This window comes from Lontra canadensis, unplaced genomic scaffold (assembly GCF_010015895.1).
Source record: "Lontra canadensis isolate GAN:19392208 unplaced genomic scaffold, GSC_riverotter_1.0 scaffold38, whole genome shotgun sequence".
Classification (NCBI taxonomy): Eukaryota; Metazoa; Chordata; class Mammalia; order Carnivora; family Mustelidae; genus Lontra; species Lontra canadensis.
In genome coordinates this window covers 2,539,548-2,565,175 of record NW_022631032.1, presented here as the reverse complement: position 1 = coordinate 2,565,175, position 25,628 = coordinate 2,539,548, and the positions used below count along the sequence as shown (strand labels likewise).

General features: G+C 37.6%; 1 protein-coding gene across 2 annotated transcripts in view; it reads left to right on the top strand.

The window, feature by feature from the left end:
• The window catches only part of PAK2 (p21 (RAC1) activated kinase 2), a 91,634-nt gene extending 66,351 nt beyond the window's left edge, over positions 1 to 25,283 (top strand). For both annotated transcript variants that reach the window (XM_032869347.1, XM_032869348.1), the window contains 9 exons: positions 165 to 297; positions 2,074 to 2,137; positions 3,601 to 3,649; positions 4,151 to 4,263; positions 5,638 to 5,755; positions 7,492 to 7,591; positions 9,936 to 10,132; positions 20,800 to 20,937; positions 21,388 to 25,283. In XM_032869347.1, coding sequence (XP_032725238.1) covers positions 165 to 297; positions 2,074 to 2,137; positions 3,601 to 3,649; positions 4,151 to 4,263; positions 5,638 to 5,755; positions 7,492 to 7,591; positions 9,936 to 10,132; positions 20,800 to 20,937; positions 21,388 to 21,474 — 999 coding nt within the window. In that variant the 3' untranslated portion in view covers positions 21,475 to 25,283. The remainder of the gene's footprint in view (positions 1 to 164; positions 298 to 2,073; positions 2,138 to 3,600; positions 3,650 to 4,150; positions 4,264 to 5,637; positions 5,756 to 7,491; positions 7,592 to 9,935; positions 10,133 to 20,799; positions 20,938 to 21,387) is intronic.
• Positions 25,284 to 25,628: the final 345 nt, after the last annotated feature.

The window sequence follows — 25,628 nt, the reverse complement described above, 5'->3', positions numbered from 1 at the left end:
ATCTTAGTTATAAGTCTTTTATTAAGATAAGTTGAAAATATTATTCTTTAGAACACTGGAGAAAACTAGTTTTGATTAAAAAATCAAAGAACTGAATAGTGTACCAGTAAGAATACCTAAAAATACTTTTCCTCGGATCTCAGTAACAAGCTATCTCTCTGCAGATTTATACACGGTCTGTAATTGACCCTATTCCTGCACCAGTTGGTGATTCTAATGTTGATAGCGGTGCCAAGTCTTCTGACAAACAGAAAAAGAAGACCAAAATGACAGATGAAGAGATTATGGAGAAACTAAGTATGTTACTTACTTTACATTATTCTTAAATTGTTAACAGCTCTTGACACATTTGGCTTAGATGGATTTTAATTTATACCCTGTGTTTTGGCTTAAGACATCAATTATAGGGGCACCTGGGTGGCTCAGTCGGTTGGGTGTCTGTCTTCAGCTCAGGTGACGATCCCAGGGTCTTGGGATCCCGCCCCCGCGTCAGGCTCTTTGCTCAGCAGGGAGTCTGCCTCAGCCTCTGCTACTCCCTCTCTCTGTCTCTCTGTCAGATATATAAATAAAATCTTAAAGAATAAAAAGACATAAGTTATAAATTGTTTCCTTCTGGGAACAGTCACTTCCGTTAAAATCTAGTAAAGCCAAATTCATACTCTGATTTGCTTGTTTATTATGTATTGACTGTTGAATAATATATGCGGTGATCAGTACCTTCGGGAGCAATACTTTTTCCCAAAGGGCCAAATCTGAGGGTTATGGTTGGAACCCTTATCAAAGGAAATTTGTATATATGTATATATACTTATAGTTTCTCAATATGAGAATACAAAATGTTCCCAAATAACTAAACAATGTGGCCTTCCTGTATAGATACATGTGCAAACATTAAATGAATTTTTTTTTCTCTTCTCCCTTTTCATCCATTAACTGTCATTGGCCTGAGTCAGCCATTGGAAATAATGTACACAGTGCCAGGGAGAGGGTAGCAAGAATGTCCAATTATAAGTCTACAGCAACTATAGTTATAAAGAACACTGACATAGAGGGATCAAGGATCTCGGAAAAGTACTGTAGCTAAAGTGGCTATAGACCTGAGATTGGATACTTATATAAAATTGGGTTATTTGTGTGAGTTTCTGTAATATGATCATACCTCCTTTTACCTTGAACAAGTGAAAACTTAGCATGGTTTTCTCATGTTTTGGCTTGGTGGTAATAAGAATATATTATAGTTTTATGTCCAAATACTAATCGGAAAACTGTTGCTTAGTTGTGACTTTGTGAACTTCCCTAAAACAGATATGATTAGTTCATACTAAAGTAGAGTAATCTTTATAGAAATAAGTGTTTCCTAAATATATTGGAAGATAGAAGGTATGTGGGAAGAGTTAAAAAAGCCATTTAGGCTTATTTATTTGGATATCATTTATATGTTATTTCTGATAATAAGTAGTTTCATAATTTACCATTAGTTTAATACATTTCAGTGGAGTATGAAAAGTAGAATGACCAACTTCTCGATTAAGACTGAACATCCCACATCCTGAGAACCCCTTTATTCTTAGGCAGACTAAATACAGTTGATCATTTTAAAGTGTTCATTTTTGAGAAAAAGGATAATTAAGACATTAGCTAGGAGGTCCAACCTCATGGAAATAATATGTCTTCTTGCTTCTGATACTTTCTTAAGTTTCTTTAGTGTTCTGTGTTTGAAACATACGTGATTTTTTTTAAAGATTTTATTTATTTATTTGACAGAGATAAGAAGTAGGCAGAGAGGCAGGCAGAGAGAGAGGGGAAAGCAGGCTCCCTGCTGAGCAGAGAGCCCGATGCAGTGCTCCATCTGAGGACCCTGGGATCTTGACCTGAGCTGAAGGCAGAGGCTTTAACCCAGTGAGCCACCCAGGACCCCAGCATACGTAATTTTTGAAACTTGTGTTTGAAAGTTGTGTTTGAAAACCAGTGTTCTGAAATCAGTAGTTCATTAAAAGGAGTCATGATACTAGTTTACAATTTTGAAATGCTTGACTGAGCTTCCAACTTTTTGTTGTTTTTTGTTTAAAATAGGAACTATTGTGAGCATAGGTGACCCTAAGAAAAAATACACAAGATACGAAAAAATTGGGCAAGGGTAAGTATTTGTGACTGTATTAAACAGTATGGTAGTAATTCCTGGGTGTATAGTGTATCTCTTCTTCCTGTTGACGTTGAGCACTTAGAGCATTCTGTGCGTGGTATTCTTGGATTTGTGTAAATAAGTAATGTATTTATTTCTACCAGGTTACAAAACTGACCTATTGAGCAATGACTGTACATTGTTTTTTTCTTAAATGTTGTTTCCCATTGGTGGTTAAGAGATTAGATGGAAAAATTGACCACCAAATATATTTTTTTTGACCACCAAATATATGTAAAAAGACAGTAAGAACATTTACTACAAGATGATAGGCAGTAAAACTGTGTATTTAATCACGTTATTGGGTATTGAAGTTTGAGTCTACTGATCTGATTTTGTCCAGTAATTTGTGTTTTTAAACTATACTTAACTTTGTTTCTGTTGCCTGGGAGTAAATGAACATTTTGAATTTTTATTATTATTAATCTCTGGACAGTATTCTGTGAATTTAGAAAGAGAGCTTAAGTCGCTTTATGAATTTTGTTCTAAAAACTAAATTAGGTGGGGTACCTGGGTGGCTCATTCAGTTAAGCATCTGGCTCGATTTCTGCTCAGGTCATGATCTCTGGGTTGTGAAATCAGCTCATCATGCGGCTCCATGCTGGGTGTGGAGCCTGCTTAAGATTCTCTTTCTTCCTCTCTCTCTGCCTCTCCTCCACTTCTGCCTCTCTTTAAAAAAAAAAACAAAACTAAATTTAGTTGCATAACTGGTTTAATAACAAAAATTGAAAATCATCTTAATATTCTTGAGTATGATGATGGATAAATTATAATATATTGAATAATATAAATAATAGTAATGAGGGAGCAAGTATAAGACCCACCCTAAATCCAGTGTTAAGAAAGCAAATCTCAAAACATAAAATAAAAAATAAATTTAAAAAATTAAAAAGCAAATTGCAGAAAAATACATAAAACGAAGCCATTTATAAGAAGTTGTAAAAATTACATTGAATATATTTTATAGTGATAACACACCTAGGCCATTGATAAACATAAAGTGTAGACAAATGCATGGAAAGGATGCGCATCAACTACAGAATAAACACCAAATACCGATTACTTTTGGGAGCATGGAAGGATGCCTTTGGGAAGCACATGCAAGGACTTCACATTTATTTGTTGGTTTTTGTTTCTTAAGCAGGGATGTAGATCCATGAGTATGTATTTTTTCTTTCCTTTTTCTTTTTCCTACATTTTCGTAGGTATATTTATGACAAATTTCTAACAAGTTTCAGCTAGGAGGATTGCCTTTTTCTTATTTTTTCCCCTTCTGTGCTTGCTTTTACTCCTGTTTAAAAATGTTAAGTCTTAAATGTTCTTTAATCCCTTTCTAGTTATTCTAAGTATAAAGTCTTTAGATATATAAATGGTAGTGATTTAGAAACCTTAAATCTGGTTGTCTTTTTTCCCCCTAGGGCTTCTGGTACAGTTTTCACTGCTACTGATGTGGCATTGGGACAGGAGGTAGCTACTTTTTCATACTTCTGGGTGTTACCATTAGTTTTTAGTATAGGAGGAAACTAGATAAACCTATGAATAATCAATGGGAATCTTTTTTTCAGTTGAATATGTTGAAAGAATTACTCTATGTATTTTATAGCACTTTTCTTAATAGGGGAAAAAAGAAGAAATTATGTATTGAGTTTCATAAATAAGCAGATCTTTAAAAAATTATTTTTCCAGCTTGGAATGAAAAGAGGATTAATTCCTGGCAGTGGTATGACCTTGAGTTGGGTAATCAGCTTCAGGAGTAATCTTGAAGTAATTAGGCTCTAAGTATTACAAAGCATTGTTCATAGGCAGTGTGGAAGTAAAAGTACTACCTGTGAGTAAGTTACAGTCTCATTGTATAATGTAATAGATACACAATAAAGTAAATCATTACCTGGTTGGTGTTTGTAATTTTATGAGAGAATTGGGAGACTTGTTCTGATTTTTTTTTTTAAATTTCTGTTTCCATCATAGGTTGCTATCAAACAGATTAATTTACAGAAACAGCCAAAGAAGGAATTAATCATTAATGAGATTCTGGTGATGAAAGAATTAAAGAATCCCAACATAGTTAACTTCTTGGACAGGTAAATACAATTATTTCTTAAACAGTGGTGGGGGGGAGTGGAAATTTTACATCTTGTGGTTTGGGGGCTAACTCAGGCACTTGATCAGAGTAGGTGTCAGTGTTGATAAGTAAGCTTGAAGGAGGAAGAGAGGTAAAAGAAAAAATAGCACATTGCAGGGGCACCTGAGTGGCACAGTTGATTAAGTGTCTTACTTTTGGTTTCAACTCCAAAACTTCAACTTCATCTCATGATCTCCAGGTCATGGGATCAAGCCTGGATAGAGCCAGGCCTTGGGCTCCATGCTCCATGTGGGAATCTGCTTGGGATTCTCTCCCTCTGCCCCTCCCTCCTTGTTCCACCCTCCCCCCATGTGCGCACACTCGCTAGCTCTCTAATAAATCTTCACAAAAGAGGTGGGGGGCACTTTGCACTTTAGCAGGGCTTTTTCTACATATATATCACCTGGCAAGTAAGGGAGAGCAGTTAAATGAAGGACATTACTGCTGGTGCTTATATTAATTACAAATGATCAGAAACGGAAACATTAAGGAAATGAGCTATGATTCATGTGTTGACTGACAGCAGTGCCTGGCCACATGGTTTTTAAACTTTCAGATCATGTTTCTATTTTAGATCCTGTCTTTCATGGGCAAATAGTTTGTCAAAACCTCATTTAAGAATTGATGTTAAATAACAGAACAAAGAGCAGAATAGAAGATTATATTCTACGATTATATGGGGATTCTTAAGCTGTTACATATATGCAAATGAAAGAATTGAAAAATAAATGAAAATTAAAATAGTGATTGTGGTGGAGATAGAAGATTATAGGTGGCTTTCTTATTTCCACATTTAAATGTATTTAGAATGGGAAAAAGGCAATACATTTTTAGATTTTAGCCCTAGTAATGGAGGCCATGTTCATAAAAATCAATTTTCTAGGTCTGTTTCCCTGCTTTTGAAAGTACTATGTCAGGTGGGTATTGCAGGGTGGGTAAGATAAGCCATAGCTTTGGAATCCATTACACTTGGCTTCTGATTCTGGTTCTGTCACTTACTAGCTATGTGAACTTGGATGAGTAACTTCTCCAAGCCTCCATCTCTTCATCTGTAAAACAGAATGAATGATTCCTACCTTACAGTGTTAAATTAATTGAAACGATCAAGTTAACAATTGTAGGCCAGCTCTGAAATCACTCAGAAAAGTCCTAATGCCTGTCAGTTACTTTCCCGCACTGTGGGGTTGCAACTGGCTGGTTTTCTTCCTGGCCCTCACAGCTTCCAGCTTTCTAGCTTCCTGATTAGGGAGTCTGACATTTGAATTCTTAAGCGCAGAGTGGTGTGAAAGTAAAAACACGCGTGTATTTTGTGTGTTTTTCCATGTTTTTTTAGTTACCTGATGGGAGATGAACTGTTTGTGGTAATGGAGTACCTTGCTGGGGGATCGCTTACTGATGTTGTGACAGAGACCTGCATGGATGAAGCACAGATTGCCGCTGTCTGCAGAGAGGTGAGTGCGCTCACTTTCCGGTAAGTTACAGCCATGCGTACTTAGCAGGAGGTTAAAGAAAAAAATGGAGGAGGTGAGTTTTCGCACAGGTGATTTTTACTATGTGCGATACTTTCTCTACATACTCTGTGCAGGTTGTCTCCATACCATTTAATCCTTCCTGTGCAAGCTAATTCTGGAATAAAGTATGGATTTTTGAAGAGCCCAGCTCACAGGTAAATTTCAGGGAGTTCGTCATTACAATTTATCATCCCAACAGAGTACTTTTAAAAGTGAAAGGAAAGGCCACTCAACAGTGGAAAAAAGGACTGTCTCTAACAAAGCAGGACACATGTTCACCTTAAGTATTAAGTCTGCTTCTGGCTTTATTAATCTCCTCAGAGGTGGAAAGCTAGGTGTTTCTTGATATTCACTATTTAATTTTTAGACATACCGTTACTTAAGCCAGTAGAATTCTGCCAGATTGCCTAAGTCTAAACTAAAACTAAAAGTTTTTATTTCTGAGTTAATTATGCTCCACCGAAGGGGTAGACCATTTGGTTGTTTCAGGAGGGGAGGAAATAAGAACTCTTTAATAGTTATGAACATGAGATTTTAGTAACATAGCTCTAACAAAGAGTGGTCACTTAAAAGCTGACAAAAACTTAAGAATGTATCCATACTTAATTTGTTTCTCTAATAATTTCTTTTTATAATTGTTTTAAAAATTATTTTAGGAGTTCCTCGAATTGTGACAAATTTGTTTCTGTTGTACAAGTGTTTTGGGGAGGATTTGTTCTCAAGAATCTGCTTAAATGCTTGGTAAATGCAGAACTGAGCCTGGGTGGCTCAGCTGGTTAAACATCTTCCTTTGGCTCAGGTCATGATCTCAGGGTCCTGGGATCAACTCCCACACTGAGAAGTCCCTGCTTCTCTCTGTCTTCTGCTCCCCCTGCTTGTGCTCTCTCTCTCTCTCTCTCTGACAAATAAATAAAATCTTAAAAAAAAAAAAAAATGCTTGGGGGGGCGCCCGGGTGTCTCAGTGGGTTAATCCTCTGCCTTTGGCTCAGGTCCTGGTCTCGGGGTCCTGGGATCGAACCCCACATGGGGCTCTCTGCTCAGCAGAGAGCCTGCTTCCCCCTCTCTCTCTGCCTGCCTCTCTGCCTGTATGTGATCTCTCTGTCAAATAAATAAATAAAATCTTTTAAAAAATGCTTGGTAAATGTAGTACAGTTTATCTGTCTTTCCTTGATGGATAGTAGAATATCTTAAATGAGATTTTTAGTTGTTATTCATAATGTACAGTCTTTATTTTGTTGTTCTCCTCTAGTGGGGGTAAGAAATAAAAATACAATTTCTTCCAAGCTTACATTTTATATTCAGTTAATATTCAAAAACAGGGGCAAGCAGATCTTAAAACTCTAATCTTGTTCTTGAATTTTAAGGAAGGGGGCAGAGTTTTTCCTTACTTCTGACTCTATGCTTTCTGAAACATGGCATAAGAGGAAAGTTACTCTTTCATCAGTGGTGTCTAAGTTGTCGAAATCACTTTATGTAAAATCTGCTCTAGAAGAAATGAAGAAAATACCTAACATCACATCAGTGAACAGCTGGATAGAGCTGGACCTCCCAGGTTCTTACCTACTTTTCAGGGGCTCGATTAGAATTGTGAAGCAATGCTTTAGGCCATAAGTACTGCCTCACTTCCTTTAGACTTTTCAGGGACTGTTTCATTGATAGGTGTTTTTCTGGTTTAGTGTTTACAGGCATTGGAGTTTTTACATGCTAATCAAGTGATCCACAGAGACATCAAAAGTGACAACGTGCTTTTGGGGATGGAAGGATCCGTTAAACTTAGTAAGTAGCAAATGATTAAGTAACATTTATTACTATAGTTCTGCCTTTTGTTTAAGTAAAAAGAAACATTAATATTTTTGTGACTTAATATATGGAAGGGGAGGGAGAAAATGGTAAAGAATATAAACTCTGAGCTGGACAGCTTGGGTTTAAATAGCAGATCAGCTACTACTTGCTGAATAATTTGGGGTGAGTTATTTAATCTCTGTATTTATGTCCTCAGATGGTAAGGAAAATAATAGTTACTGTCTCAGATATATAATATAGTTACTGTCTCAGTTACTCTGAGAATTAGAAATGTAAAGCACTGAGGAATAGTGCCTGGGATTGTCCTGTTGGTACTGTCTTCTAAAGATAAGCTTGAATTTGTCTCTGTTATTAGGGTAAATCTTTCTCATTGTGCTGTTCAGCTTTCTTAGGATTTGATAGAGCATGGCCTATTTGGGGGAGGGCTTTATGACCCTGACCTGAGAGATGACTAGAAACAAAACCTCTGTTCCTAATTATCTTCTGTATCAGACTTGATAGAATCATGAGGGGAGAAGTCCTGGACTTCTTTCCTCTGCTGGCTGTAATCTGTCAGTTTCAACCACTGCCATCTGGAGGATTCAAGAACTTCTGTTGAGGTTCCTCCAACTATGCAAAATTCAAGGCATTTCTTGGATGAACAGATAAAATTTTTTCCTTCTGTTCTGTTGGAGTGTTTGACTCCTTTTTCAATATCTCTTTTTAAGATATTTCTTCTGGAGATTATTCAACCACAGGAAAGGGGTTCTACCAGGTGGTCAGAAATATGATTACTAATCTTAATCAGCAGGCAAAATAGAAATAGACATTCTCATACTTTTTTGGTGGATACACATGTAAGCTGACTTAGACTTTTTGGATAAATTTGTCCTGGCTCTTCCACATATTAGATGAATGATCTTGGATAACTTATCTAAAAATATGTATGCCTTAGTTTCCCAGTTTGTAAAATGAGAATAATATTAATAAATGTACCTATCTCAGTGTTACCATGAGGATTAGGTGTGTTGATTTCCTATAAGACACTTGGAACAGTACCTGGTTTGTTACAAGTACCCATTTTAGCTATAAATATGATTTGACTGAACAATTGCTCACTTAGTATTCTCTTGGATAAAATTATTGAACATATGTGCAACAGTTAATACAAAGTTGTTCTCTGTAACATTGTAAAGAACAACAAAAAAGTACCTTAAATGTCTAGCAGTATGGGAATGGTAAATTATAATTTTGTTATTTTCTAATACTGTGTGGTTATAGTAATGAGGTAGATCAACATTTACAACTATGGAAAAATCTCTAAAAATAAATTTTAAAAAACAATTTACTGGAGCATTTGGCTGGCTTCGTTGGTAGAGCATGTGACTCTTGATCTCAGAGTGGTGAGTTCAAGCCCCATGTTGGGGGTAGAGTTTACTTTTTTTAAAAAAGCAATTTAACAGAGTGTCCTAACTAGGTCAGATAAACCATTCAGTTCACAGGTGATGTTTGTACCTGTGTAAATTCATAACAAAAAGTCCAAAGTTTACAAACCTAAATGTTAGTAGTAGTTGAGTTTGAAATAGAATGGGTCTGTAGAAGGGAGGAAAAAAATTATAGATTCTCATCCCAAAGATTCTCATCACCACTAAATTTAATGCTCAGTGCTAACCTAAGCTTTCTGTGCCTGTTACAAAATGAGGTGGTTGGAGTAGAGTAAGCTGGTGAGGACCTTTTTAGGTACAGTTGCAGTTAAAGCTGTTCTTTTTCTAGGCTGTCTGCTAGGTCAGATACTTAGTAATTCTGGTTTCTGTTTGTTTTCTTCAAAAATAGTTCCCATTTCCTGACCTTTTTACCTGATTTGTAGAATTTTAGTTTTGATGCTCACCTTTGGTAACTTTCCTTTTTCAACTTTATTAAAATTTTTGGGATAATTCTTTAGAATAAAAGACCACCTGATCATTTGGCCTTTGCTTGTGGGAAATAAAAGTAAACAAAGTGAGAGTATATAACATCATCAAGATACTTGTAAACCCATTCTGCATTCTGCATTGTACCTCGGAAACCCATTCTGGCTTACCTTTTTTTTTTTTTTTTTTTTTTTTTAAAGTAAGCTCTATGCACAGCGTGGGGCTTGAACACGACCCCGAGATCAAGAGTCGCATGCTCTGTGGACTCTTCAGTAGCCAGGTGCCCCTGGTTTACTTTTTGAATACAGTTTTAAAAAAGAAGAGTCTGAATAGTCAAATGTAATTAATTAAGTCATCTATCATGAGCTCTTAGATAAAAGTATCCATGGGCACCATTAACTGTAGATATGTTTTGTTTTGTTTTATAGCCGACTTTGGGTTCTGCGCCCAGATCACCCCTGAGCAGAGCAAGAGAAGTACCATGGTTGGAACACCATACTGGATGGCACCAGAGGTGGTTACACGGAAAGCTTATGGCCCTAAAGTGGACATATGGTCTCTGGGTATCATGGCTATTGAGATGGTAGAAGGAGAGCCTCCATACCTCAATGAAAATCCCTTAAGGGTAAGAGCAATTAAACACCAGCCTTATTTTTAGAAAAACACATTTCTTCAGAACATTTATTTAGAATCTGATTGCGCCAGCCACTAGGCAAAAATTTAGGATACAAAGTCGATATAACCTAGTCTCTGCATCTAAAAATATTTGCTTCTTCTGGATTATTGAGTTGAATATGTTAGGTAAAGAGTTTGTAGATTTTTAGTAAACTGTATGGTATTAAATTTTGCACTTAAGTAAGACTTTGTTTACTTTACCGCAAAGGATCTCTAGATGTACTCTTCAGATAGTCAGCTTTGAACCTTGGCCCCTGTACTGCCAGGTACACAGGAGAGGAGAACAAGGTCACATCTATAAGAAATCTGTGTAGATGGCAATGTTAAAGCTCACAGTCGATCAAAAGAGCAAGGGTCCTGAGTTACAGATGGGGTTGGTAGACTTGAAACAATTAGGCCTTTCAGCAGCTGAGGTGGAGAGTTGAGGAGTTCATTCATTCTTCTTCTTTCTGTCTGTCTTTCCTTTCTCTTTCCTTCTACTTCTACTTTTAAATTACCATATATGGCTCAATATCATTAGTTACTAAAGAAATACAAATCATACCCCAAAAAGATACTACACCACACCTATAAAAATGACTGTAATCAAAAAGATGGACAATAGGGGCACCTGGGTGGCTCAGAGGGTTAAAGCCTCTGCCTTTGGCTCAGGTCATGATCCCAGGGTCCTGGGATCGAGCCCCGCATTGGGCTCTCTGCTCAGCGGGGAGCCTGCTTCCATTTCTCTCTGCCTGCTTCCCTGCCTGCTTGTGATCTCTGTCTGTCAAATAAATAAATAAAATCTTTAAAAAAAAAAAAAAAGATGGACAATAATAAGTGTTAGTGAAAAATGTGAAGAAATTGGAACCCTCATACATTGCTAGTGGAAATGTAATATGGTGCATGCAGCACTTGAAAAACAATTGGACAATTCCTTCAAAAGTTAACATTGAGTTACCCATATAACCTAGTTATTTCACTGCTAGGTATATACCCAAGAGAATTAAAACATACATCCACACAAAAACTTGTACATAAATGTTCGAAACAGCATTATCCATAATAGTTAAAAGGTAGAAACAATCCAGATGTTAATCACCTGATGAATGGGTGAGTAAAAGTGGTATATCAAAAAAAGTGGTATATCAGTGCAATGGGATATTATTTAGTCATAGTAAAAGTAATGAAGTACAGATACAGACAACATTAAACCTGAAAGCATTATGTTAAATGCAAGAAGTCCTACACAAAAGATCACTTATGATGCGACTCCATTTGCAGTCAGTTTTTGTCATTCATGGTAATTAGGTTTTGCAAAGCCACAGATAACTGAATTAACCAATTAAATGCTGAACTGTTGCTGCTAGGGGAAATACAGGGTTGGGTTACTGCAAGCCTGTGGTCACATTTGTTTTTTAAGATTTCATTTACTTATTTTATTTGAGAGAGAGACAGAGTGAGTGAGTGTGTGAGTGTCGGGGAGGAGCAGAGGGAGAGAAGCCCAAGCAGACTCCCCGCTGAGTGCGGAGCCAACTCGAGGTTCAGTCCCATGACCCTCAGATCACGACCTGAGCTGAAATCAAGAGTTGGTGCTCAACCAACTGAGCCACCCAGGTGCCCCAGCTTATGGTCACATTTTTGTCAACTGATCAGTCCATAACCTTGCTTGATGTGTGTTTCTTCTTAAAGCCATTTTCATACATACTGTTGATTGAGTAATATTGAAGTCACAGCTGGTATACGTATAACTCACACCTGAATGAAGCTTTCCAAATGTGTTTTTTCTACAAGGTGCATCACAGCCTCCTTGCACTTAGGACACCAGACGGCACATCAGCGCCATGCTTTTTGCCTCTCGGCGCATATCCGTAAATGACCACAGAAGCACTGAGAGTATTGGTTTGGGGGTTAAATTTTAGCATGAGTAGATGAGTTTACATATAAGGAATCTGCAAGTAATGATCAACAGCATATGAAATCTCTGAATAGATATATTTATTTATATATATAAATAAATAGAACAGGCAGATCCATAAAGATAGGAGATTAATGGTTTCTAGGAACTGAGGAGAAGAGGGAAGAAGGAATAACTACAATACACGTGGGTATTCTTTTTAGAGGGATAAAAATGTTCTGGAATTAGTTGTCATGGTTGTACAGCTTTACGAATACACTAAGAACACTGAATTACACACTTTACAAGGGTGATTTTTATAGTACTTGGATTACCCCTCAATGAAGCAGTTATTTTTAAAAGTTCTTAAATTACCATGTATGACTATAGGCTTACTGCCAGACTCTCTTTTTCCTAATTTTTTTTCCAACTAAGTTGGATTTACTATAAAGTGGGCTCCAGAGGCCAAGTAATTGGTATGTGTAGGAGAGGCCCTTTCTGGGTGGCATTGGATTTTGATGCTCTTTTTCCTGAATGTTTTTCATCTCCTTGCAAAAAAAAAAAGTTCAGGTGAGAAATTAAGTACTTTTATAGAGGTGATTAGCTTTAGAACACTTTGGGGACAATTTTTAAAACCCTCTCATTTCATTTATTTAACAAATATTGATTCAAATACCTGCTCTGTGGTAGACACCATACAAAGTGCTATCTACTGACAAAAATTCCTGCCCTCGCCGTTTCCTGTGTGGCTTAGTGGGTTAATCTTCCACTCAGCTTGTGATTTCAGGGTCCTGAGGTGGAGTCCCATGTGTGGCTCCACACTTAGTGGGGAGTCTGCTTGTCCCTCTGCCCCTCCCCCTGCTTGTGCACTCTCTGTCTCTCAGATAAATAAAATCTTTTTAAAAAAGCCTGCCCTCATAGAAAGTAGAGAGAAAAAATAAGAATAATATGTAATATATGAAGTGATAGAGACTAAGTGCTGGGACTGGTAGAGAGGGAGTCAAGAGAGTGTTTGGTTTCACAAGAGTGCTTGGAGAGGGCTTCACTGGGGTGACATTAGAACATAAAAGATATGAGAGTTATACTGAGTTACCAAAGGGAAGAACATTTCAGTCAGAAAGAACAGCACCTGAAAGGCCCTGAAGCAGAGGCATTTTTGGTATATTCAGAGAGCATTGAGGATTTCCCCCATAGCTAGTGTGCAGGGAGCATACAGCAGGAGGAAAAAGGTAGATCAGTGAAGAAATGGGACCAGACTATGTAGTACCTTTTCAGGCCTTTATAAGAATTCTGGCTTCTACATAGGTAAGACAGGCAAACAACTGGAGAGTTTGGAACAGAGATGTTAAATGGTCTTACTTGTATTTTAATAGGATCACTCTGGCTACTCTGTTGAGAAAAGATTTTCAAGTGAGGCAGAGATAGATATAGGAAGACCAGTTAGAAGATAAGACATAATGGTACCTTAGACCAGAATCGTATCAGTAGAGGTGGGAAGTAGTAGAAGAAGTAGTTGGATTCCGGGTATATTTTAAAAGGAGAGCCTATCTGGGAGAGAAAGAGAGAGAGAGATGACTCTAAGAGTTTGGCCTAAGCAACTGGAATGATGAAATTCAAGTTCACCTTAACTGAATTGGGGAAGGCTGCAAGTAGAGTGGTGTGTGGGGGTGGCAGGTGGGACATCAGGAGGTGACATTTTAGCATGTTTTAGACATGTCAAGTTTGTAGTGCCTACTAAGACATCCAAGTGAGGGGCTGCCTGGGTGATTCAGTCAGTTAAGCATTTAACTCTTGGTTTTGGCTCAGGTCATGATCCTCAGGATTGTGAGATCTAGACCTGCCACGGCCCAACCTCAGTATGGAGTCTGCTTCAGATTTCTTCTACCTCTCCCTCTCCTCTTGCACACATGGCTCGAGTGCTCGCCCTCTCTCTCAAAATAAATAAATAAATTTGGGGGGGAAGAGACATCCAGGTGAATATGTTGAGTAGGCTGTTGGGTATGGCCATCTAGGATCAGGCCTGAGGTGTAAAATTGAGACTTGTTAGCTACAGAAATTGAAGTTACGTGTCTGGATAAGATCACCAGGCCAAGTAGGCATAGACAGACAGTAGAAAAGATTCAGCTTGCATCCTAAAGCATTCGATCCATAGTTAACACGTGATGTGGCAGACCAGCAGAGGAGAATGAGGAGGAATGGCTGGAGAGGTACATAAAACCAAATAAACACATGCTCTTGATTCTCCATGCAAAAAGCAAGGGAGATATCAGCTCGTCAGTAACCACAGCTAATCAAGTAAGTTGAGGACTAAAACGATCATTCAAGTTGGCAGTGTGTGAATGTAATTGTTGGAAACTTAGCAAGAAGGAAATTCTGCTTCCTGTCAAGATAGAGTAACAGGTATCAGATTCACCACCCTTGCCTAAAGTAAAATAGCAAAAATTAGCATATGTGAAACAATGGTTTGCAAGACACTGGACATCTGTGAAGAAAGTGATCTCCAAAGGTGGGAAAGGCTTGAGGTGAGCACTGTGATTGGTCCAGCTTAATGTATTGAGAGGGTTTTAAGCCCTGTGCAGGGAGGAAGAACCCAGGTGATACACAATGGCCTCCTTGAATTAAGGAGAAGGAGTTTAAAGTCTGAGGAGACCAAGTTGGCTAGAGTTTACAAGACAGAGAGCAGGAGAGGAGAAAGTCTCATAGAAGATTCCGGAATCTATGGAGTCCCCTTGAGCATTCAGCAGACACTGGTGCATCTCTGTGAAGAATCTACCCAAGGTCAGGGGTATACCCATATAAGATTGAAGAAAACAGTGTTTGGTGCTCATATAGAGGCTGGGAATACTGCCTGCTTCTGTCAGCCACAGTGGAAAACCTTATAATACACAGGATATTGAACAGAAGACTCAAAAGAGTCTTGCTTCACTGGTGGGAAATAATTACCCCTAGACTACCTGCTGCTGTAGTCCCAGCTAACCCATCTGAAAAACAAGACCTGAAGAGATCCCAAGTAACTTGTGTTGCAGAACAAAACTCAAGAATACTTATAGGAATATGGAAATATCCGGCAGCCAACAAGCACGTAAATATCCAGTCAGAGTTTATCAGGCAGACAGAAGAGCAGGAAAGTACAACCCATGATGAGAAAACCCATTGCAGCAGACCAGAAGTGACAGAGAGAAGAGCACACAAAGTCATTAAAGCAGTTTTTGTAACTGCATTCCATATGTTAAGGGTAGCGGCGTTTGGAGCAAATAGGGACAGAAATGAAATTTTTTAAAAGATGAAAAATAGCAATAGTGAGACAGCTTCAGGTGTTCTAATATATGTGTAACCAAGTTTGGAGGGAGAAATCAAGACTTCTGCAGCCAGCGAATATCTTTTTAAAAACTGAGGTGAAATAAAGATTTTTCTAGACACAGACATTGAAAGCATTTATTACCAGCAGATCTACAGTATAAGAAATACTAAAGGAAGTCTTTCAAGCAAAAAGAAAATGGTAATAGCGCTCTATAAAAAGAAGCAAAGAGTGCTAAAAATAATAACTATGTGAGTAAATATCTGAATTTTTTCCTTATGTAAATATCTTTAAAAGATAAAACTTTACATGAAAAAAAAACTTTACATGAAAGTAATAATGGAGGGGGTGGAAAAGAACGTAGATAAAAGTAAAATGACAGAAGCATAAAGCTGAGGGGGAGAACCGCAAGATTGATGCAGTCTGTGGGAAGTGGTGTAATAATGAGATGGTTGTGAAAATGGAAAGACACATGCTCTCACCTCTTCAGCAAGCCCTAAAATAAAGAATGAATTACACCTGATAAAATTCAGCTAAGGAGATAAAATAGGATCATAAGTCATACTGAATTAAAGAGAAGAGCTCACACTTAGGAGTTCATAAAAGGGGCAAGGGCCATATGAAAGCGCTCTAGTGGCCAAAGATGCAGCAGTTTGAACCACAAAATAAAGTAGTAAGGGATAATAACCCGCAGTATAATGTTTATGTGTCCGTGCTGGTATAAGTAAGTGAGTAAATAAATAAATAAGTGGGGCAGAAGGGACAAATCTCATGAGAAGAATTCCAAATAATTTCTGTGGTTGTTCCCCCTTAAGGCAGATAGAACATAACTCTCCACTCCTTAAGTATAGACAGCACAAAAGTGGAGAAAAGAGTAACTTAGAAGAAGAGAAACCTGACAAGCACAGACCTCAGATAAGGTCAACATACAGTCATAAATTAATTTGGTAGTATGTACTTTTGATATGATGCAGTGAAAATGGCACTCTTTAACTGTGATCTTTCTTCCCAAAGCCCATATTCAAAGTCTGTAATCACAAGGAAAACATCAAATTCCATTATCGGGCATTCTACAGTATAAAAACTGACCCAGTACTCCTCCACACTGTCAAGGTCATCAAAAGCAAAGGAAAGTCAAAATTGTCACTGCCAAGAGGAGCTAAAGAGACATGAGTGTCCTGAAACAGAGAGCAGAGAGTGGGAGAGTGAGTGAAAGGGGGAAATACGTAGTAGGAATGCTGGACGTCCTATGGGCCTGTTAATGATGAGGGGAATGATGCCATTCATCACGAATGTATCTTTTTCTTCCACTGTCCTTAGCTGCACAGGTACAGGCAAGGGATAAGCAGTTTTAATGTGTAGCAAAGTGAATGCTGTGAAGTGCAAGAGGATCCGAGAGGCGATTATGATGAACACTGGAAGATCAGTGGGATTTAGGTTTAGCAGAGTCAAAGGGATTGCTGGTGTTGGGGGTGCCCAGAGTGAAAAAAGTAGGAGGTAAAGAGCAGCTGCATTTCCAGGCTTGTGGTCATGAGTACTGATGGTGAGGCACAGGCTGTGACCATGGGCTTGTGTGGCTGAGGGAGGCCAAAGGACAAGAGCATGGGAGAAGATGAGGGCAAGGAACTCTCACCAGCCTCTCAAGCTGTTGAAATCCCTGGGAGTTAAGAGTACTGTTAGAGATGATAACAACAGTGTTTGGTAGATGTGGCGGAGATGAGTCTGTAAGCCTGCGAGTTCTGGAGGACAGGGTAGGTATCTCAGAGAGGCAATGAGAAGCCACAAGGACCTTCCTTCTCTGGGTGCAGTGGCGCAAAGTCTGGGAGGGAATGGTGACCCCTAGAGACCGCTGTGGATGAGGCAGTTCTTCAGGGGAGAGCCAGGCCTTAGTAGATGAGGTAGGGCTTAGAGGAAGGGTGGCTTAGAGGAGGGGTAGGGCAATGGTATGGAAAAAATGAAGGTAGAAAGGGGAGTGTGCAGTGCCAGATGGGCATTAGAGTACAGATAGCGAGGAAATGGGCACACCCATATCCTGATGTTTTGAGTGTCAGTATCCCTTTTTTGATGGCATTTTGGTTATACTGCAGAAATGTGAAATAATTCAGGAGAAATTTTAGGCGACCTTGGGTTTGGCAGTGTTTTTAGATCAAAAAGCATGATCCATCCATGAGAGAATAAATTGATAAATTGGACTTCATTAAAATTGGAATCATCCTGGCTAGCTCAGTTGGAGGAGTGTGCGATTGTTGATCTTGGGGTTGTGAGTTCAAGCCCCATGTCAGGTATAGAGATTACTTAAATAAATAAAACTAAAAAGAAAGAAAATGGGAATCTCCTTTCTGAGAAAGACACTATTAAGAGAATGGAAAGACAAGTCACAGACTGGGAGAAAATATTTGCAGAACACCCATCTGATAATCAGATGCTGTCCAAAATATATAAAGAGCTCTTCAAACTTCAACAGTGAGAAAATAAACTAATGTAAGAATGGATAAAAGATCTCAACAGATAATTAAAGAAGATAACACAGATGGGGTTCCTGGTTGGCTCAGTCGGTAGAGCAAGAGTACGACTCTTAATCCTGGGGTCTTGAGTTCAGGCTCCATGTTGGGCATGGAGATGACTTAAATAAATATTAAAAAAAGAAGATACAGATGGCAAATGAGCATATAATAAGATGCTCAACATCAGGCAGTTAGGGAATTGCAAAATTAAAAAAAAAACAAAACAGTAAGATACACACCTATTAGAATAGCCTGAAATTTTTTTTTAAAGATTTTATTTATTTATATGGAAAATGCATGAGAGGGAACAGGTCAGAGGGGAAACCAGACTCCCCGCAGAGCAGGGAGCCTGATGTGGGAGTTGATCCCATGACTCCAGGATCATGACCTGAGCTGAAGGCAGTTGCTGAACTAACAGCCACGCAGGCTCCCCAAGCCTAAAAATTTTTAATGGCAGTACCAAATGCTGGTTAGAATGCAGAGCAGTAGCAACTCGCATTCCTAGCTGGTGGAGATGGAATATGGTACAGCCACTTCAGAAGACATTTTGGCAGTTTCTCACAAAACTAAACATGCTCCTGGGGCGCCTGGGTGGCTCAGTGGGTTAAAGCCTCTGCCTTCGGCTCAGGTCATGATCCCAGGTTCCTGGGATCGAGCCCCGCGTCGGGCTCTCTGCTCCGTGGGGGGCCTGCTTCCTCCCCTCTCTCTCTGTGCCTGCCTCTCTGCCTACTTGTGATGTCTCTCTCTCTCTGTCAAATAAATAAAATCTTTAAAAAAAAAAAAAAAAAAAAAAAAAAACTAAACATGCTCCTAACATGCAGTTCACAGTTGTGCTCCTTATTATTTACCTAAATGAGTTGGAAATTGATGTTCACACAAAAACCTACACACAGATGTTTATAGCATCTTTATTCATAATTGCTCCAAATCAGAAGCAACCAGCCAAGATGTGAAGTACATAAATATACTTCATTTAAAAAGGGTGAGTGTATAAATAGACTGTGGTACATCCATACGGTACAATGTTATTCCATGACATTAAAAAGATAAAAAAAATCAAACTGCAAAAAGACATGGAAGAACCTAAAATGCATATTGCTTAGTGAACAAATCCAGCCTAACACAGCTACATACTGTATGATTCCAGCTATAGAGACTAGAAAAGATCAGTCGTACTATTTAAAATAAATAAATCTTTAAAAAAAAAAAAAGTGGAGGGGGGGGGTACCTGGGTGGCACAGTCGGTTAAGCCTCTGACTCTTGGTTTTGGCCCAGGTCATGATCTCATGATCATGAGATCGAGCCCAGTGTTGGGCTCCACACTGAGCATGGAGTCTGCTTCATATTCCCTCTCCCTCTGCCTGTGCCTCTGCCCCTCCTGCTCATGCTCTCTCTCTCTAAAATAAGTACATATGTGTGGTTACCAGGTGTTTGTGGGGGTGGGGCGGGGAAGATGAATGGGTAGAGCATAAGGGATTTTTAAGGCAGTGAAATTGTACTGTATGATATTATAATGTCAGAAACATGACGGTATGCATTAGTCAAAATCCATAAGACTGTATAGCACAAAGTGTGAACCCCAGGGTAAACCAGAGACTTGTTTAATGAAGGTATACCAGAGACCCTTAACTGTGCAGAACAAACTGAAGGTTGCTGGAGGGGAAGTGGATGAGTAGGGGAATGGGTTAAATGGGTGATGGATATTAAGGAGGACACTTGTGATGAATATTGGGCGATATATGAAAGTGATGAACCAGTAAATTCTATTCCTGAAACCAATATTCCCATGATATGTTAACTAACTAGAGTTTAAATAAGAACTTGAAACAGAGAAAAAGGTTTAAAAATAAGAGTGTAGAGGTACCTGGGGTGGCTCAGTCAGTTGAGCGACCGACTCTCGTTTCCTGCTCAGGTTGTGGGATCGAGTCCCATGTCTGTCTCCCTGCTCTGTGGGAAGTCGGCTTGGGATTCTCTCTCCTCTGTCCCTCCCCCTGCTAGCTCGCTCTGTCTCTCAAAATAAATAAATAAAGATAGCGTAAAAATAAAAGTGTATCAGTAGTGGTTCATCACTTGTAACCAGTGTACTATATTAATGTAAGGAGCCTCTCCCATTTTCAACATCCCTCACCAGCGGGTACATTTCTTACATTTGGAGAACCTACGTTGGCACATCATTATCACTCAGAGTCTGCAGATTGCATTAGGGTTCGCTCTTGGGTATTACACAGTTGTGTGGGTTTGGTCAAATGTATAATGAATAACATATATTCATTATCATAAGAGTGTTTTCACTGCCCTAAAAGTCCCCTGTTCTGCCTGTGTCACATATAGCTATATAGATACAGCTAGTTTTAAAAAAGGAGGGAGTTCTGAATCACTAAATTCTACTCCTGAGACCAGTATTAACACTATATGTTAACTAACTAGAATGCAAATAAAAACTTGTTTTGAAATCTGGTGTGACTTGGAATAAAATCTTGAGAAAGGCAAATGGATGCTGTATGTCAGTAGTGTGATTATGCTTATTTTTCTTTATACCCTTATGTATTATAGTTCTTTTATCAACATGTATTGCATTTATAACCCCTCCCCAAAAAGATAAAGCTAATTTCTGCAAAAAATTAGGGGAATGTAACATCTAAAAGTAAACGGAAAAGAACTGCTACAAATGGGCAGAAATAATACTACACCTGAATTTATTATTTCTGGTGAATGTCTTTAAAAAAGTAAAAGATCCAGGGGTGCCTGGCTGGCGCAGTCAGTGGAGTGTACAACTCTAGATCTCAGGGTTGTGAGTTTGAGCCCCACATTGAGTGTAGAGATTACTTTTAAAAATCTCTCTAAGAAATTGAAGAAGTGAGAGATCCATAAACTTGATAAAGTGCTTGCTGTCTCTTTGTTGTGCTACCTTAAGTATGTCAGAGATACTCTTCTATTTTTAGGCCTTGTACCTGATAGCAACTAATGGAACTCCAGAACTTCAGAATCCAGAGAAACTTTCCCCAATATTTCGGGATTTCTTAAACCGTTGTTTGGAGATGGATGTGGAGAAAAGGGGTTCGGCCAAAGAATTGTTACAGGTGAATTTGGAAGTAATACTATTTTTGGATAAAATTGATTTTTTTGAGTAACCAACAAAGTTTACATAGGGTTAATAACATTTCACTCTTCATTTATCACCAGCAGCGTGGCAGTTGATGTAGTTTAGGGTTTTATGTGTTGGGAATAAAATAGCTATAATACTGAATCAAGTATACGAGTTTTGCATATTGTCACTTCTCAGACAAGGTCATTTGCTGGCGTGGGTATCTGGGTCATTTAGGTGAGATTTTATAATACTAAATTAACTAAAAGGACTGCTTTCAACTATAAAGTGATATATTGATTATGTTGATTTTATACACATCCTGAAATACATGTTTGTTAAATAAATTATAATCCATAAAATAGTCTTTGGGGCTTAATTGAAAGGAAATATTTAGCTTCTAAACTGGTGACACTGATAAGTATTTCCCTCCCTTCTCTGGCAGCATCCCTTCCTGAAATTGGCCAAGCCCTTATCCAGTCTGACACCACTGATCATGGCAGCTAAAGAAGCAATGAAGAGTAACCGTTAGCATCATTGTCGTGGCTTCGTATTCTTTCTTCCATTTTCTAAAAGAAATCTTTTAATATATGAAAATGATTACTCTTTTGGGGTTTAAAGAAATGGTCTGCATAACATGGAGGAAAAAGCAAACTACTACTTCTGAAGACAGCCAAGAGAAAATTGCAAAACAGAATGACAGCTTTCTATTGACTCCCTTCTTTATAGGGTCCAAAAGGAATTGCAGACTGAATCACTAGCCTTAACTTCTTTCAGCAGACAGCCCATCAGAGCCATTTTATAGTGTTTGAGATTTGCATTTTATTTTCCTGACTTCGTCGTAACAGATCCCATTCATTGTCCCTTTTGGGGAGTATTTTCAATACTTGAATGGCAGATTCGAGTTTTTCAGAGTATTTGTTTCATCTGCTGGTCGTCTTTTCTCTCTTCTTCATAGCCTTCTTTTTCCTTGCCTTGCTCCTTTGAGTTGCTTTGAGAAATTTTTCTTGTGCCTAAATTGAAGGCAGATGTAATAAAAACTATGTAGCTCCTTATATTGGCAAAGGAGCTCAAAATCGGTTAGCTATGTATAGAAGTTAGGGCCAGCTTTTACTACATGTAGTATTTCAGTTCATAATTTGAACTGAAGGAAGGGAAGAAAAATACGTGATTTTTACCTTTTTTAACAAATGTGAAAGAGTCAATTTTAGAAATTTCCTGGTAGTGAGTTGTTTGGCATTTGTTACATGTATAGAGAGACTAATAATCTATATTTATAACTAAATCATTGAGACAGAAAAAGAATCCCATTCATTATGCATCCTTACAATTTTGTTTCTTTTCTGACTGTCCTCTCCAGATTGGGCTTCAGGAACCAAAGTGATTTTTTCTTTCTTGTCCAACTTGGGCTTTGTGACTGGTTGCTACAGCTACTTTGCCCTTCTCCTTTTACCTTCATTTTGGAAATGAGTTTCTGTATATGTTGTAATTTTAGTTAGTTTATTTTTTAATTAACCCTCTCTCACCCCTCCTCCTCTGGTAAATAATATAATAACCATTGAATTTTCAGAATTTAAAAGTTAAGTTTTTTCCATTTAAAGGAGAAAAATACTTGGAGCTAGCAGAAACAAAGTGAGAGGCTAGAACTTCAGTGAGCTCTAAAATAATTAGATAAGATTATATTCATGAACGAGAAATGACGGTTATATAGAGATGCAGCTTCTGACCAGTAAATTGTAGAGATTTATTATAAAAATTGTTTCTAGCCCATAACCAAGATTTTACTATGTATGAGAACTTAAGTCACTTAAGTACTTGATAAATTCGTGGATTATTTGAGATGTTGAGTTACTTTAGATTTTTTTCAAAAATAAGTGTGTAAAAATACTGGAGAAGAAAAATGAAATGTGCTTGTTGATAGCAATACTTTTTTTATTTTAAAAATTTGAAGAGGGTCTGTGACCTGTAGCATTAGTTACGAGAATATCCTTTCTTCTCCACCCCACTTCTGGTCTCTTTTCTCTCTTTATATTTTGTTATTCTGCTTGTGGAAACGGTGTCATCCCTTCTGACATGCCACAAGCCGCATAAAAGAAAAAAAATCTGGTTTGGTTCAGACGGTTTGTTCCCCGCTACCACTTATCATTAACTTCACACCTATTTGCCATCCTGCAGTAGTACAGGTCATGAATAAAAATAATTTTGATATTTTGGATACATTAGGGGAACGAATAGAGTTTTATTTCCTATCATTTTCATCATATCTGTGTTAAGATATAAGGATAGCAGTGGCTGGTTTTTATTGATAATGCAAGAAGGTTTTCATAAAACTGAGTAAAATAGTGAAACTTGTATCTAGAGCACTTAATGGTCTCTATTTTCAGTTTGATTCTGGATTTCATTTTTCTCTGGATTATTTTGGCCACTTGCAGCTATTACTAAATTACAGAAACAGGCTGGTGTATTTCTGATGAAAATCTGCAGTGCCTCTTGAGTTTCCGATGTGAACATTCTATGTCAGTAGTTGTTTGGATGGATTACGATAAAGAAGATGCTACCAATGAAATAGAAAACCAACTAGATGCTAAGACTGATCGTCACGATCAACTCTAGAAGGCCCTTCCCTACCTATGTCATAAAGACCATGTTCATTGAATACAGTGCCAATGCCCCATTTTTATGCCTGTGACTCAACAAAGGTCTTTTCAGTTTATAGAAGCAGTTTGGGATTTGTATTTACAACAACTTTGAGGGGTACCTGCACGTCCATTGCTGGCAACGGACTTTGTCATTAAAACCTGACTCCTAGGTTAAGGGAGCTACACTGTGGTTTATTCTTTACTTACTTGGATAAACTAACTTGTAATAGAAGTGTACTTTGGTTAATTCTGAAATGTGTCATTTTCGAACAAAATAATCCTAGAGGCAATATGGAATTGTGATTTATTAGTTAATTTTAAATTAAAATGTTCAGATCTTGTTGAAAGAAAAATTACATCTGAATCAAGATTCATGTTTTTTTTAATAACTACCTTTTGTATTCACCCTTTTTGTCATCACTTTAGAATGAAAATTCCCATTTAAATCTAAAAGTTACCTTAGTCTCCTCTTGTGTTATGAAAACAATATTACTATAATATTTATTGTATTACAGACTCTCTGGTGGTCTTAAAGTTTCCTTCTCCTCTTGTTCCTTTTGCTGCTTTTAGGGACAGTTAAAACTGGGAACCATGAAAATAGTGAATATTTTATCCTACCTGAGACTAGTAAAAAGGTAGAGCAGTTGTGGTAGCATAAGAAACCAAAGCTAACACAACTCTTTTTTCATGTATTGAGTGCCTGGCACATAGTATAAATTCTCTTCCCTTCCACACATAAATATTAAGCTGCTTAAAATGTATCCAGTTACCACCAGTCCTGAATGAACCTGTGCCTTTAATAAGCAATTTAAAACTACCTATGAGTATTTCTTTATAGGGTTCACATAAATACATGTCTGTTTATATATACTGTGTTCTAGCCAGAACAATTTCAGATCTAATTGGGCTGTAGTATTATAGCTAGAAAAAATGGGTGCTTAAAGAATTTGCATCAGTTTTTTAATCTAAAAATTTTAAATATAATGAGATCCATATCCAGTGAAATGTCAAAAATAAAAAACCATTGTAGAATTAGGGTTAAAATCCAGATTCATACTCCTTTTGGGTTTTTTATAGTGGAATTTCATCGTTATATAGAACGAAGATCGTCTTCCCTGTTTCCATTGCTTCCACAGTAGGTAAGCCAGACAATTAAAATCAGTTTTCCCACAGGGTGTGTATATGTGGGTTTGTAAGAAAGGGAAAAAAATACAGAAAAAAATGCAGATACAGTTTTTAGTCACTGAACACATTTATTGACCACTTTGGCAAAGACACTGTGGTAGCTATTGTGGGAATTACAACGGAGAATCAAGCACTGGCCTGCCCTTGAGAGAGCTGAAGTCCTTTTCACTCACCATTCTAGAATGTTGCCAAATGAAAGGGAGAAAGAAATGTATAATTCTGTCAAACAAATTTTCATTGTGTATTAAGAAAAGCAAAGAATTATATTTAGAATTGGACATCTTTGGTAGGAATGTGTTACCTTTTTTTTTCCCCTTATTTTGGTAGATAGAAATGGAATTAAGTGAAAGTAGTTTGTCTTTTCTGTTTTGTCTTCAAATTTTATATTGACTTTTATTTTTAATTTAATCCCGTTCAATTATTTAATTGTTACCTTGACATTAACTGCTGTATTTGATGACTTTGTTCAATAATTTTGTTCTTTCAGGGCTAGAAATAAACTTTTTTTTAATGTTCATTTTCCCCTTTCCTAAACTTCAGTTCTTTCTTCAGATCAGAATAGTTTAAAAGAATAAAGATAATAGGTTTTTAAGAAGTATTTTGATATTTTTAAGAATAAATACTTGTTAAACACGGCACTATTTTGAATGTATTACAGAGCTCCAATTTAGAAAAGTTTCCAGAAATGTATGGGTAGCATGAGCCTTCCCTCTTTTAAATCAGGTTTAGAATACATTTCTTACAAATGTTCTGGCTGTCAGACCTAGAGAAATACTTCTGATCTGTTTAAATACCTCCAGTAACTCAGCCTGAAATTCTAATTCTAATGCTTACCTTGCTGAGATAATAATCTTTTTTTTTT